Genomic DNA, 13,693 nt, shown 5'->3' on the forward strand with positions numbered 1-13,693 from the left:
ATTATTCTTTTATTATAGAAACAGTTTTGCACATATTTGAAAGTGATATATCAAAGAAGGGTCTTATTTTGAAAAGATCTCATCTACTTCCTGTTATTGCCGGAAGTTGATGTAGTTTTGCCGCCTTCCTTGAACATTTGCCACAGCTGCTGTTACTCTTCGGTTTACAGGTAAAACTTACGCATTTTTATGCTTTAAAGTTAGATTTGATTAAATAACATCATATATTTCCCTTTCTATAGCGTGATAAGACTCTCTCAAATGTTAAGATTGGTGTTTTGAGACGTGTTAACCTAATTCCACGGTGAAATGGTGGTCAAATGCAGCAATAATTTCATTCAATAAAGGAACATTTTTACATTTTAGTGAAAACACTGCGATTCTAACTCTCATTTTGCATCATGGGTTAAGTTTGGCAACGGTATATGTGTACAATAAATATATAATATATTTTTAAGAAATGTACTTGTGGTTATTTTGTCAGCGTTATGTTTTGTGATAAATAAACAGTGTAATCTGTGTGACTTCTGTTTACTTTTAGTAGTTTTAACAGGCAGTGTCACGAACGTTTAAAAGAAAAAAATAGCTTTAGTCATAGTCGCTTGTTAGATTACTAAAGGTGAACTATGTAACTTTCCTAGTAGAAGTGTTATCGTTTGCCTGGAATGTCCCAGAATTATCCGGTATTGATCATTCCTCATCTATCTCCATGGAACAGCTGTGGAATATTTCTAACAAAGCACATAATGCAGTGACATATTTCTGTTTCAAACCCATATAGAAATAAATAGAAACAATTAAATTATTTAGTTAAATATAAAATAAAATAACCTAAATCTAATCTGATCTAAGAGAAAAAGGGAAAGATACGGACCTCTTTACTTAATTTTATTTATTTTTTATTTCATTTTATTATATATTATTATTTATTTTAATTTGTTTTTTTAATCTATCTTTATTTTTATTTAACTATATTATTTATTATACAAAACATATATGTCAATTGTAAATTGTATGAACATGATTTACATATAAATGTGTACCTTTGTGGGATTATAATTTAAAATTGTAGAAAAAATAAAACTGAACTGAAAACAGCAGGTGGTGGGTCCCCCATTAAAAAGTGCATATTACGCCTTTAAACAGACTTAAAACCAGTGGAATTAATGCATTTTCTTTCTTTTCATGGTCATGTTATATAGAATTATTTGTAAACAAACTAATATTTCCACATCTCATTCAAACTTGATTGAATGAAACTGCTTTGTTTGTTTTGCAGTGATCTCACTCTGAATCTGATCCAATGGAAGACGACGCTTTGTTTGATCAGAGCCGCATTGAGGACGAGCGTTTCGATGCTCTACCGCCTCCTCGGTCCCCGGGGGAGGACAACGCAGACCCCTTTGGTGAGAGGATCATTTTAGGATATTTTTTTGTCGTATTTATAGCATATCAGATTTATTACACATGTTATTTATTATTTTGTGCATCATAATGTGGTTGTACTTGTTGTTGTCCAGGTGATGGTGAAAATGGAGAGGTTTCTAAGCTGGCCGAGGTCCCAGAGGCGAAAAGGAAAGGGGTGAAGAGACCACAGCCCAAACTCGACTCAAACAGGTGAACACAGGAGTCCAATGGAATAGACTTAGACTTCGACACTTTATTGATCCACAAGGGAAGTTATTTGGACACAGTAGCTCACACAAATGATGATGAAAGCAAAGATGATAAAAAAAAAAAAATCTTTATAACTTCATTCTTCACTCTTATTAAATGAAACTTTATTTATTTTTGCTTCTCATTTTGGTTTAATTATTACATTTATATTCTTGCTCTTTGTTATTATAATAAATTGTGATGTGTGAGCCACTGTGCCCAAGTAATTTCCCTTGTGGATCAATAAAGTCTAAGTGTAATTAACCTTTTTTCATACAAAAAGATGCAATACAACGTTCTTTCCTGTCCATTAAAAAATGGCTCACATGCCCTGCATACAACCACCCAAGAGTATCTTTTAAACAACCTTTATCTTATTTCTATATTATGGTATATAAATGTTTACAATATTAAATCATAGGTACTTTACATGGTATTATCATCTGTTTGACTTGAAGGTGCACTGTGTAACTTTTTGGTTTAGGGGTCTGTCACCTGCTTGCTTCTACAGATATGTCATTGTTCTGCTTAAAATGTTCCACAGTATGACATTAAACAGCTCTACCTCACATTTATTCCATTACAGGTGTTTTTATAGTTCAAAAACGTAGAAAAACAGGCATTCTGACTGTGAGCGGCGTCGCCTCTCCACAGATCTGACCTGCAACTTGGTCTGGTTTGGTCTCCATGAAGATAGAAAGGTTTAATATCATACTGTGAAACTTTCCAGACAAAACAATAACATAATTTGACTGACCCTCCACCAGAAAAGTTACACAATGCACCTTTAAATACACTGTTATTTAATTCCATTCTGGTTCCTTTGTTTTAGGCTGACCTCTGAGCGAGGACTCCCAGCTCTGCGTACGCTCTTTAACAACGTGAAATTTAAAGGCAAAGGGCACGAGGTGAGCGTTTTCTACAGCACATACTGCAGTTTGAACACAGCATAACTCAAATATGTCAAGTGCTGAAAAGAAAATTGTGTTTTTAGGCGGAGGACCTGCGTTTGTTGATGAAGAGCATGGAGAACTGGGCGCACAGGCTTTTCCCTAAACTTCAGTTCGAGGATTTCATGGACAAAGTGGAACGACTCGGAGCCAAGAAGGAAGTGCAGGTCAGACAAGAGAACTTTTATAAATAAAACTCTCACTATTTAACATTGTGTATATCTATGAATATTTGTATTGTCTGATTATTTATTGGTAGAGCTGCACTATATACTGCAATCAAATCTGAATCGCAGTTTGAGTTGATATCAAATTGCAAAGGCCGCCACTATTTAGAAGATTGTTTTGCAGACATTCGAAGCATCCTCTTTTGTAAAAATCTTAAACTCTGACCAAAAACCTACTTTTTTTTAAACAGATATTGCAAAATTTCTGAATCTGTTTTTGTGTTTTGTGACAGACATGCCTGAAGAGGATAAGACTGGACATGCCATTAACACACGAAGACTACACGACACAAGAGGGTGAGATTTCTTACATTTTACCATTAACAGAATCCATCAGCATTTAAAGGTTGTATAGAGGATTTTTTTAAGGGAAGAGAAATACAGCGACAGTCCTTTTTCAAATGTTGTGCATGTGTGACACCACCTTCCTCCTTCACCGCTCCCTCAGTAGAAACACCTCCCGCCTCCTGACTCTAGAAATCACGCTTGTTTACATCCAGTGCGCGTTCAGAATTACTGTTGAAGTGACCTGTCTAGAAATAATTTAGCGACCGATGCATCAGTTTTTAGACCCTTCGTCTGATTCAGTCGTGAAATCGCTGGAAGGAATCTCCACGAATCACCTCAGATCGGCTTTGCTCCTTTTCTCCTTCTCTTCTTCTTTCAACGACCTCACAAACGGACTTTCTTTTGCGGCGAACTGGTCGTGGATTCTTGTCCGCCATCGCAACAAACTTTGTGCGAAATGTGAGGAAGCTACAGTTAGAAAAAGCCTCTATGAACCGCTGCATAAACCACGTAATCCCTGCGCGCCGGCGAGTCAGTTACACTAGAAACGGAGGGAAGTTTGATTGACAACCTAACAGACAATAGATAAAGAGGCAGCCTCGTTTTCTATTGGCTGATGTTTATCTGGCCTCAACACGTCCACAGTTGATAGGTTTTCATTCTTTTTTTTTTTTTTTTGGTCATCATAATTACAAGGTTGCTGCGTCTCTGTAATGGTATTTTAAACTTTCATTGACAATTTGAAACCAAAATAAAATCCTCCATACAACCTTTAATTATTATTGATAGAACCATAAAAATTAAACAGGAGTAAACATTATACTCTTTCTTGTGTATCTCAGGAGAGGAGGAGGTGCCCGCAGAAATGCAGATTTTTGGTGATCCTGATCCGTTTGCTGGAGAACATCTGAGCGCTTCTACTCCGCGGATGACCCACTCCACCCCAGCCCCGAGCTCCTTCACAGCCCAGAGCGTTGACCCCTTCCTGGGCTCGTCTCCCACCTCTCCGCCCTCTCCGCCCTCTCTCACCGAGGAGCAGCAGAGGAGGATGGCCGAGAACAGACTCAAGGCTCTGGAGAAGAGACTAGCGAGGCAGAAACAGCAAGCAGGTGAGAATTATATTTATCGAAACACTTTTTAAGACCATAAAAAATATATATTATTATTAGAGGGACATTTCATAAGCTGTAAAATAGAAATTGCTCTTATCAGTGTTTAATTAGTAGCATGTGCAGACCTGTTCTCCCTGTTTTGTTAATTCTTCAATCAAGTATTTCTGATCAAACCTCAAGCAGCTCAAGAGTTTGGGCTGCACTACACTCACCCACTGCTCCTGACAGATGTGACCCCAACCTTAAAAATGGGTCAAATTTCCAGGAGAGATTTTTTTTGGAAATGAAATCACATGCTCATTAGGGGTGTGCAAAAATGTTGAAATATCGATATATCGCATCGCCTAATGTGATGATACAGTATTGATATCATGGGCTGCTGTATTGATATATCGCCAAGATTATTTTTTCGTAAATTTTACTCAATTATTTTGTTACAGTTTTGTTGCTTGTTTAGAGGAAGGAAATTCGTTTATGCACATTTGACATATTTACTGTTTTGAGGATTGAAATTTGCGTGTTCTGTGAACTTTGCACAAGAAGTGATTTAAAGGGCCCATCTCATGCAAAATCAACTTTTCAGAGCTTTCTACTTTCTAAGAGTGATGTGTGGACCTAGTATATGTCGCTGAAGTAGTTTTTAGATTGACTGATTTTTTAACAAATTGCAGCGTATTTCTCTCATCCTCCCATGTGACAACGAACTAAAGCTGCTACAACGATGACGCGGCAGCTACACCTATGACGCATTTGATGTAGCAGAAAGCGCTTCACACCCGCCTCCCTTCCCGCTCCACCGCCTCCACCCTGCATCGTCTGACAATTCCCACATAAACACCTAAACAAAAGCGACAGCATAAGCTCATTGTTCTACACTACAGCGAACACGATATAAGTTTATCTATTAGTGTTTATTAATACTTTACCAATCAGTAATGTTCAGCTTATGTCGACATGGTGCTTGAGCTTCGTGCTCCTCAAAGTCCTCGTCCAACACATGCGGGTGAACGCGCTGTATCACCATGATGAATAAAAGTTTATTCCTGCCGCTATCAAGGTGCACGTCTGTCTCCCCCTCCCTCCCTGAGATGGCGGAGGAAGGGCGGCTCACTCAGAGCCTATGTCACGTTTGGAGGGCGGAGCCTGTGCTTTCTCAGGATGGACGAGGGGAGGAGCAATAGTCTGACTTTCATAGTTCCTGGTCTGTGATGCCTCCAAGAAATCAGTAAGATTTCATAACTATTGTGTAATGGATGTTCCAAAACCTAAATTGTGCTTGTTTATGTGCAGAAGATACAATGTGAAAAGAGTTATTTTGCATGAGATGGGCCCTGTAATAAGGACTTTTAGTATCACAGCCATGATTTAGACTTTATTTTTATTGAACCATATCAAATCGAAAGTGCACTCTATCGAGATATATTTCATATCGTATTGGTAACCTCTTAATGATATCCAGCCTTAATGCTCATGCACATACATTTTGAAATATTTTGAAACCTCTACAATATTCTGTAAGAGTTAATTACACTTTTATAACATATGATTTTTCTGTTTAATCTCTCAGAATCTCAGTCTTTGGAGTCTCAATCCACACAGTCCGAGCCTTCAGAGTCCCAGACCAAAGAGTCAGAGCTGGTCCCAATGGAGGAGTCCACAGAGGTCCCCCCTGAACCAGACCAGAGTCCTGACCAAGTCCAGGACATGAACAAAGACGAGACCCAAGACCAGGACCAGGACCAGGACCTAGTGACCAACAGCAGCAGTCAGCCACAAAAAACACCTCAAACCCAGGACACTGAAAACCATGTGGAGTCAACCCCAGACCCCAAAGAACCTGAGGCCAGTCCAAGTCCTGCCCCTGAACCAGAGGAAAACCGAGAAGAGGAGGGTCAAGATACTAAAGAGGAAGAGTAGTTGCATTTTATATTCAATAAGTTTAAAGTTTTTGGGAGACTCAGTACTTAATGGCTTAGTAAATGAAAGTGAAAACACAAACCTATTAACGTACAGTTTGTCCAGAATATCTATTTAAGTTCCTTTACCTTCACTTTATTGTGAAAACCCAATAAATTTACTTTTACCAACACGTTTCATTCAAAAATTCTACACTAGTTATTTGAAGTTTTGTAGTGTTGCAAAACCAAAAATAGTGGAGTGATGTTTTAATGTGTTTATAAATGATTCAACAAACTGTATTTTCTAAAAATGGTTTATTCGTCAAAATAATTTACATTTTCAAAAATGTTAAAAGCAGGTTTGGCAGCCCCATGTGACCACCAGCTGAGTATTAAGATTTACCTTTAGCTACTTTAATTCATTAAACCTCTGGTAAAAAACTAAATTAAGAAAACTTTCTGCACCCGTCAATGGAACAAAAATGTAAACATGATTCTAAGGATTAAAATGTTTGGTTTTGGTACATATACAGTAATAAAAAGTTAAAATCTTGTTTTGTTTAAAATGTTTGCGACCAAAACATCAGTGCTTAATATTGTATCATTCTGAGGTATATAGAAGCAGTAGACATTATTCTTACAGAACCTGGTTTCTATTAAAAATGTAACACATCATAGCATCAATATTTCATGTTTCAAAACTTAATACTGTATATGTTTCGAAAAAATCCTCTGAGCAAGTAATTAAAATTAATCCCAATGTTTGTCCCTTCAAACATTGGGATTCGAGGCTGGTGCCCTCTGCTGGTCAAAGTGAGCGGGTGAATCATGTCTCTTCAAAATAAAGCAAAGTTTACTTAATTTGCACTAAAGCTGCCAAAAATGCAGCAGATAATGCTACTAAAACACCACGTACAAATTTAGTTTACCTTTAGTTCAGTAAAAAGTAGCAATTCCAGGGCTGAAATCATCCAAATGATTCTAGTGAAGGTGTATGGAGTTTAAAAACAGTGAAGCACCAGTCCAATGAGGTTCATCTGGTCTTCTGATAATTTATGTTATTTTCTACTAAAATATTTTATTTATATTTTCTATTAAAATATTGGTAATTTTCTGTGGTGTTTATCACAGCAGCGTCTCTGGCGTCTCTGTACGTGGCCCCTCCCACCAGAGCAGCACAAATGAAGACTTGTCTCTTTCCAAACGCTCTTAAAGGACGATCGTTTTGACTGTTGACCGTGACACCCTCATCAGCAAAATGTCAAAAACGAGAAAAGTGGACACTGAGAGCAGGATTTTCCAAAACAAATGGACTTATTCCTATTTGCAGACAAGTTAATGTTAAAACATTGTGTTGAAATGGCATCTTTCTTAAGGTTTCAGGTTGGTCATAATATAATCTTTTATAAACGAAAGAGTCAATTAAAAAATATGTCTGCAATAGATTTGTGTTTCTCTGCACAAATATTTGAACTTATTGTTATTTATAGGGTTTATATGCCAGGAGTTTTCTGATCCGGCCCCTTTGGGATCAAAGTAGGTTGGATACGGCCCCCGGACCAAAATGAGTTTGACACCCCTGGATTAAAGAGTCAAGCGAAATACGAAAACATGCCCACGAGACTATAAACTGGGACGAGGGGGCTTTTTTACTCTCACACCTGGGATACTGTCCTGTGCAAGTCGGACTGCAGATGGCGCTGTCGTCCTGCCTCCACCAGTTAGAAGACGGCGCCAAAACATGTTTAAATCACAGGCCAGTCAAAGTCACAGCAACATCACGTGACTCTGAGAAAGACCATGAAACTGTCAGGTATGAAAACAAACTCTTAGTCTGAAAAAAGAACCTAATAACACAGTGAAGCACCTCTTCTCCACATGACATCACAGGGTGTCACAAGTTTTCTGTTTGCAGATAAAAAAAAAAAAACCTCCTAAATATGTGTGGCTTTTTAAAAAAATGTGAATGAAGCAAAACATCTCGGGGTCTGTTTTTGATGAAGAAACTTTTTAACAAATCAGAACACAGTGTAATATAGACCCACAGTTCCTCCTTAAGCCGTGGTGGCGCAGAACTTCTTGGCACTGGCCTCGTCGTCCAGCAGAGACAGCTCCCTGATCTCCTCCAGCAGAGAGTACAGGTTTGGCTGTTTGCTCTGACTGTACTGCCTCTCCTCCCGGGACAGTTTGGGTCTGAGCGAAGCCTTCTGCAGGGACTCCTCGGCCTGTCTCTGGACCTCCCGGATCAGCTGGACCTTGGACTGGGTCTGGGCCAGGTCTGGGTTCGGGGTCTCGTGAGGCGTGTCTCTGAGCACCTCCAGTTTCAGAGAGTCGGCGTGGCAACGGTTTGACTGCACCGAGATACGCACCTGAGAACGAAAAGCAGGATTTCAATTAGTATTTTCAACCAAATGGTAACTAATCACATTTATATCGCTCTTTTCTACCTTTAAGTTTTGTTTTTGTCAGTGTGGAACCAAAATGAAACCGGAATCATGAGTCAATTACAGTGCACACTACATTTGAGGCCAATAATATTTAATACAGATGGGCAGTTAAAATATAATATAATATTGTTAAAATGCAGATTTGTGTGGTCATATTGCAAGTTCTTGGGGTGTGCGAGCCAAACTTGGGCCTCTGTGGAGTCCGATATTTTAAGAAGAATCTGTTTTGTTTCTTTTATGCATTGAAAAATATTGTGAGGAGATGGGAAGGAGTCCAGTCCTGTCAAATCTGATCATAATACATTTTTATTGACAGTTTCAAATCACAAATGTACAATTTTTTTCCCCTTCGTCCTTCTTTCACTGCACATATATTATAATATCTGTCTATTATAGTATTGAAAATGTTCTTTTTTCCCCGTTATTCCATTAAGAATACAAAGTAAAATATAAAATAAAATAAAAAACAAGAAAAAACTAATATTTGAACATTTGAGTAGCAGTGGACAGGGATTGTCACTGATGTTCCTTTTTTTTTTAATGTTTGGGTGTTAACAAAGTCTTTCCATGGCTTCCAGCTTTCCTCATACCTGTTGTATTCTGATCTTTGTGTGAGTGTCAAATCTGATCATACATTTCTCTCCAGAAGAATATTTTTATGTGTAAACTGTCATTAGTCTTGTCTAGTCAATAACAGAAATGATCAGGTTGAACACTGGTGATTTTGCATTTGTACTTTGCCATGAAATATCCAAATATCATCAGCAGGAAAACACTGGTGTTGTTGCCTTCGTCTGGGAGAATCCTGTAGGTTGTTACGAGCCTCGGCCATTTGGTGTTTGATTATTAGTGCTCCTGTTGTCTCTTGTTTCTTTTGTGTGTGTGTATGTGATCAGTCTGCGAGCCTTGGACTTGGATGAGCGGGAGCAGAGACCGCCGGACGGAGACTGGGCGTCGGATCTCTCCAGAGATTGGTCAGACACCCTTCCACCCCCACCAATCCACGGATGCCACAAAAGACCCCTCTTCCGCCTGCTCGGGGCGGCTGGATCCCTGTGTGTCAGCTCACCCTTTTTGTTTGGTTGTTTTTTTTTTGTTGAGTGTCTCATTTTTTGTTAAGATGCCGGCTCTTGCCTTTTGAGAGTTGATTTCGTTGAACACCTCGTTTGCCGTACAACTTTAGTTACCATATTTTCCGCACTATTAGTTGCTCTGGATTATAAGGCGCACTGTCATTAAATGGTCTATTTTCAAACTTTTTTCACAAATAAACCGCACCGGACTTTAAAGGAAACACAACAGTGTGATGGGTGAGTGGTTTTGTTTGTTTGTGGCGTTCACGGTGACTCTGGGCTTTGTTCAGTTGTGGCGTGTAGGGAGGGTGCTGTCTGGGACCAACGGATTGTCGGCGTGTTCGCAGTGACTCAGTTGTTCAGTCGTGTCTAGAAGTGGCACATTGGACTCGCTTTTTGGGTTCATTCCTCCGTTCCGTTCCTCGTCGGCGTGGAGTGATGAGTGTGTCTGTGGGTGTGTTTCGCTGTGCGGTCGCTGTCTGCTCCGTGTGTGTTTGTGTGTTCTGCAGGTGGTGCGGCTTTGTAGTTTACTGAAGTCGTGCTGGGACACCCGAGTGGATTCGTGTATAGGGCGCTCTGGATTGCGGCGCGCGGTCGTTTTTTGATGGGGTTGGAGGCTTAAGAGCGCGTCTAATAGTGCAGAAAATACGGTAGTTTTTTTTGTTGTACTTAGTTAGGGCTCCTTAGTTTAGTAGTTTATCTTTGTTTAAATCCTTTTATTTCGCTACTACTTTTCTGTTTTTTTCCCGACACTGTAAAATAATAAATCCATAATTTTTAACATCTTTTAAAATTTTTTTTTTTTTTATTGTTACTTCCCTTCTCCCCTAACAAAGGGAACATAACAAATGGGGGCTCGTCTGGGATCTGAACCTGGAACCTCTTGCACCCCAAGCGAGAATCATACCCCTAGACTTTTCTAAGTGTGCTTTTGTAAAATGCAATGTTCAATCTATATAGACAAAAACCTACCGTATTTTCCGGGCTTTCAGACGCGCTCTTAAGCCTCTAACCCCATCAAAAAACGACCGCATGCACCACAATCCAGAGCGCCCTGTACACGAATCCACTCAGGTGTCCCAGCACGACTTCAGTAAATTACAAAGCCGCACCACCCATAGAACACGCAAACACACACGGAGCAGACAGCGACCGCACGGCGAAAAACACCCACAGACACACTCATCACTCCACGCCGACGAGGAACGGAACGAAGGAATGAACCAAAAAAGCGAGCGCGATGTGCCACTTCTAGAAACAACTGAACAACTGAGTCACTGCGAACACGCCGACAATCCGATGGTCCCAGACAGCACCTCCCTACACGCCACAACTGAACAAAGCCCAGAGTCACCATGAACACCACAAACAAACGAAACCACTGACCCATCCAACTGTTGTGTTTCCTTTAAAGTCCGGTGTGGTTTATTTGTGAAAAAAGTTAGAAAATAGACCATTTAATGACAGTGCGCCTTATAATCCAGAGCAACTAATAGCCTGGAAAATACGGTAATTGTTGTGTAATTGTTATCCATTTAAACAAAGTAAATTAACACAAAGAATCTGTACTTTATAACATTATACTTTCACAGTATGCCGACAGAAGTGGTTTCTCGATAAATGTCCCCTTATACTCACTGTGATGTGCTGGAAGAGCCTGAAGGTGGCGCTCCCGCTCACAGAGGAGGTGGTGATGTGGTCTGAGTGTCTCTTCACTGTTCCGCTGCTCCACTCGCTGAGACCGTCGGCTCCAAAGGTCAGAACCTCCCCCTCTCTGCTCCTCAGGTACACCGGGCCCTTCACTCCGTACCTGAAACACAATCATGAATACGCGTTAATGAAAAGGTTGGATGCGTTACGTTTTCTACAGGTCTTCAAAGCGACTGGGGGGAGTTTGGTTTTGTTTTCTATAGGCCTGGATTTTTTTAAAATAGAGAGATATCAGCCTGATGAGAGAAATACTGTGCCTTGTTTCATTTAGTTATTACATATTTTATTTCTTATGCCCAACGGATCTTGGAAAACAACTTATCAACATGTTTTAAAAGTTTCACTGAGTCTCCTCTTCCTTTGCTCCCAGTGTTAACCAGTGTTGGGGAGTAACAGATTACATGTACCGGAGTTACGTAATCAGAGTACAAATTATGAGTAACTGTATTCAGTTACAGTTACTGTTTCAGTGAGTGGTGATTGGATTACAGTTACTTTGTTGAAATAAATGGATTACACTTCGGTATTTTCCTGTTTTCACTTTTTGGGCTACATCCTTTTTTTTTGTAATTCCACTTATTGCTGGACACTAAACCAGGACTAAATCAGGATTGAACCAGGACTGAACCCAGGTCTAAACCAGGACTAAACCAGGACTAAAACCAGGTCTAAACCAGGACTAAAACCAGGACTAAAACCAGGTCTAAACCAGGACTAAAACCAGAACTAAAACCAGGTCTAAACCAGGTCTAAACCAGCACTAAACTAGATCTAAACCAGGTCTAAACCAGGACTAAAACCAGGTCTAAACCCAGGTCTAAAACCAGGTCTAAACCAGGTCTAAACCAGGACTAAAACCAGGTCTAAACCAGGACTAAAACCAGGTCTAAACCAGGGCTAAAACCAGGTCTAAACCAGGTCTAAACCAGGACTAAAACCAGGTCTAAAACCAGGTCTAAACCAGAACTAAAACCAGGTCTAAACTAGATCCAAACCAGGTCTAAACCAGGACTAAAACCAGGTCTAAACCAGGTCTAAACTAGATCTAAACCAGGTCTAAAACAGGACTAAAACAGGATTTAACAGGACTAAACCATGCCACACGGACGTGTCTCCTCTTCTTCTATCAATAATATTTTTATACAGTTATGTAAAGTCTGGGCTTTTTATTTTCTTTTAGCACACAAAACATCTTATGTGAAGATATCCGAGTCTTTGCATCTCTACAGCAAATCAAGTAATCCAAAGTATTCAGATTACATTACTCACTTTAAGTAATTTAATGGATCCAAACTTACTGTGGCACAAAGACGAGGAGGCCGTTGTCCCTGATGGCGTAGATCACAGCGTCAGACACGCAGCTCGGGTCAGACTCGGGGTCTCTGTCTCTGAAGAACAGGCACTGGAACAGCTCGGTGGACAACTTCTGAGCGTGTTGAGCTGCCTGAACGAGAGAACAGGGACAGAGAGAGAGAAGGAGAAAGGAGGGAGAAAGAGAGAGAGAGTTTTGATTTGGTATCACACAACCTCTTATCAAGTGGCAGAGGGCATAAGAGCTAGGCCAATACACTTTCAAACACTCGAGCACGCCAAGTGTTATTTAACTTTAGCTTTACCATCAAGACAAACTCTCCACTAGTATCTGATAGTTGTGAAGAGCTCTTATCAACTCACAGGAAATAATTAGAAAGATCTGAGTGCATAAGGTAAGGGAGGAATAACACTGGACTACTGCAAAATGTAAAAAAAATAATTAATTCTTTAAGAAAAACCATCACCGTTCTACTACCCATGAACATTCTAATTATATGTCTGTGTTTCTACGCTTTAGTGACTGGTTCAGACCCTGTTCCTGTTGTTGATGTGCTGAGTCCGTCTCTTCTAGCTCTCGGTTGGAGGCCACCGCGGAGCTGAGGCCTCGCTCCAGGTCCAGCGCCGCCATCAGGAGCCTGTGCACAATGACGTCGGCGTAACGGCGGATGGGAGACGTGAAGTGAGTGTACCGGTCCAGAGCCAGACCTGGGAGGAGAAACACGCTGTCAGTGTGTGAAGGTGAAGGTGTGGACTTCAGTGATTCCTTTTTTTTTTTTTTATACATTTTTGACTATTAAAAATACACTTCTAGAAAAACTATACAGACTCTAAAACACATTCCAAGGGACTTTTTCAAATAAAGACAGGCATTATTAAAATGTAATGTCTAATCACTCTCATCTCGAACTAGCCATATTTCAACCTTTGCTCAGATGACCAATCACAAAAATAAATATTGGGGACTACTAAATAAGTGATTGTGATTTAAGTTATTTGTTAACTGAAGGCACTATTAGTA

The 13,693-nt window shown here is 39.9% G+C and overlaps 2 protein-coding genes across 2 annotated transcripts in view; one reads left to right on the forward strand and one right to left on the reverse strand.

Annotated features, from left to right (window-relative positions):
* The first annotated feature begins 78 nt into the window (after positions 1 to 78).
* Positions 79 to 6,320, forward strand: tipin (timeless interacting protein). Its single transcript, XM_020922629.2, has 8 exons — positions 79 to 170; positions 1,280 to 1,406; positions 1,521 to 1,617; positions 2,489 to 2,564; positions 2,651 to 2,773; positions 3,067 to 3,130; positions 3,964 to 4,230; positions 5,801 to 6,320. The coding sequence occupies exons 2-8, from the start codon at positions 1,304 to 1,306 to the stop codon at positions 6,148 to 6,150; spliced, it is 1,080 nt and encodes a 359-aa protein (XP_020778288.2). The 5' UTR covers positions 79 to 170; positions 1,280 to 1,303; the 3' UTR covers positions 6,151 to 6,320.
* A 111-nt stretch (positions 6,321 to 6,431) lies between these two features.
* dis3l (DIS3 like exosome 3'-5' exoribonuclease) overlaps positions 6,432 to 13,693 on the reverse strand; it is a 35,199-nt gene continuing 27,937 nt past the window's right edge. The window contains 5 exon segments of the mRNA XM_020922613.2: positions 6,432 to 8,500; positions 11,290 to 11,461; positions 12,660 to 12,805; positions 13,207 to 13,233; positions 13,235 to 13,380. Coding sequence (XP_020778272.2) covers positions 8,186 to 8,500; positions 11,290 to 11,461; positions 12,660 to 12,805; positions 13,207 to 13,233; positions 13,235 to 13,380 — 806 coding nt within the window. The 3' untranslated portion in view covers positions 6,432 to 8,185.

The sequence above is a fragment of the Boleophthalmus pectinirostris genome, unplaced genomic scaffold (genome assembly GCF_026225935.1).
Source record: "Boleophthalmus pectinirostris isolate CB_2022bp ecotype Guang Dong unplaced genomic scaffold, ASM2622593v1 HiC_scaffold_19, whole genome shotgun sequence".
Classification (NCBI taxonomy): Eukaryota; Metazoa; Chordata; class Actinopteri; order Gobiiformes; family Gobiidae; genus Boleophthalmus; species Boleophthalmus pectinirostris.

Bases quoted from the DNA above. Each gene is read 5' to 3' on its own strand.
- tipin (XM_020922629.2), top strand. From the start codon at position 1,304: ATGGAAGACGACGCTTTGTTTGATCAGAGCCGCATTGAGGACGAGCGT. The intron at 1,407-1,520 runs GTGAGAGGATCA...GTTGTTGTCCAG, and splicing joins GGACAACGCAGACCCCTTTG to GTGATGGTGAAAATGGAGAG. The intron at 1,618-2,488 runs GTGAACACAGGA...CCTTTGTTTTAG, and splicing joins CCCAAACTCGACTCAAACAG to GCTGACCTCTGAGCGAGGAC.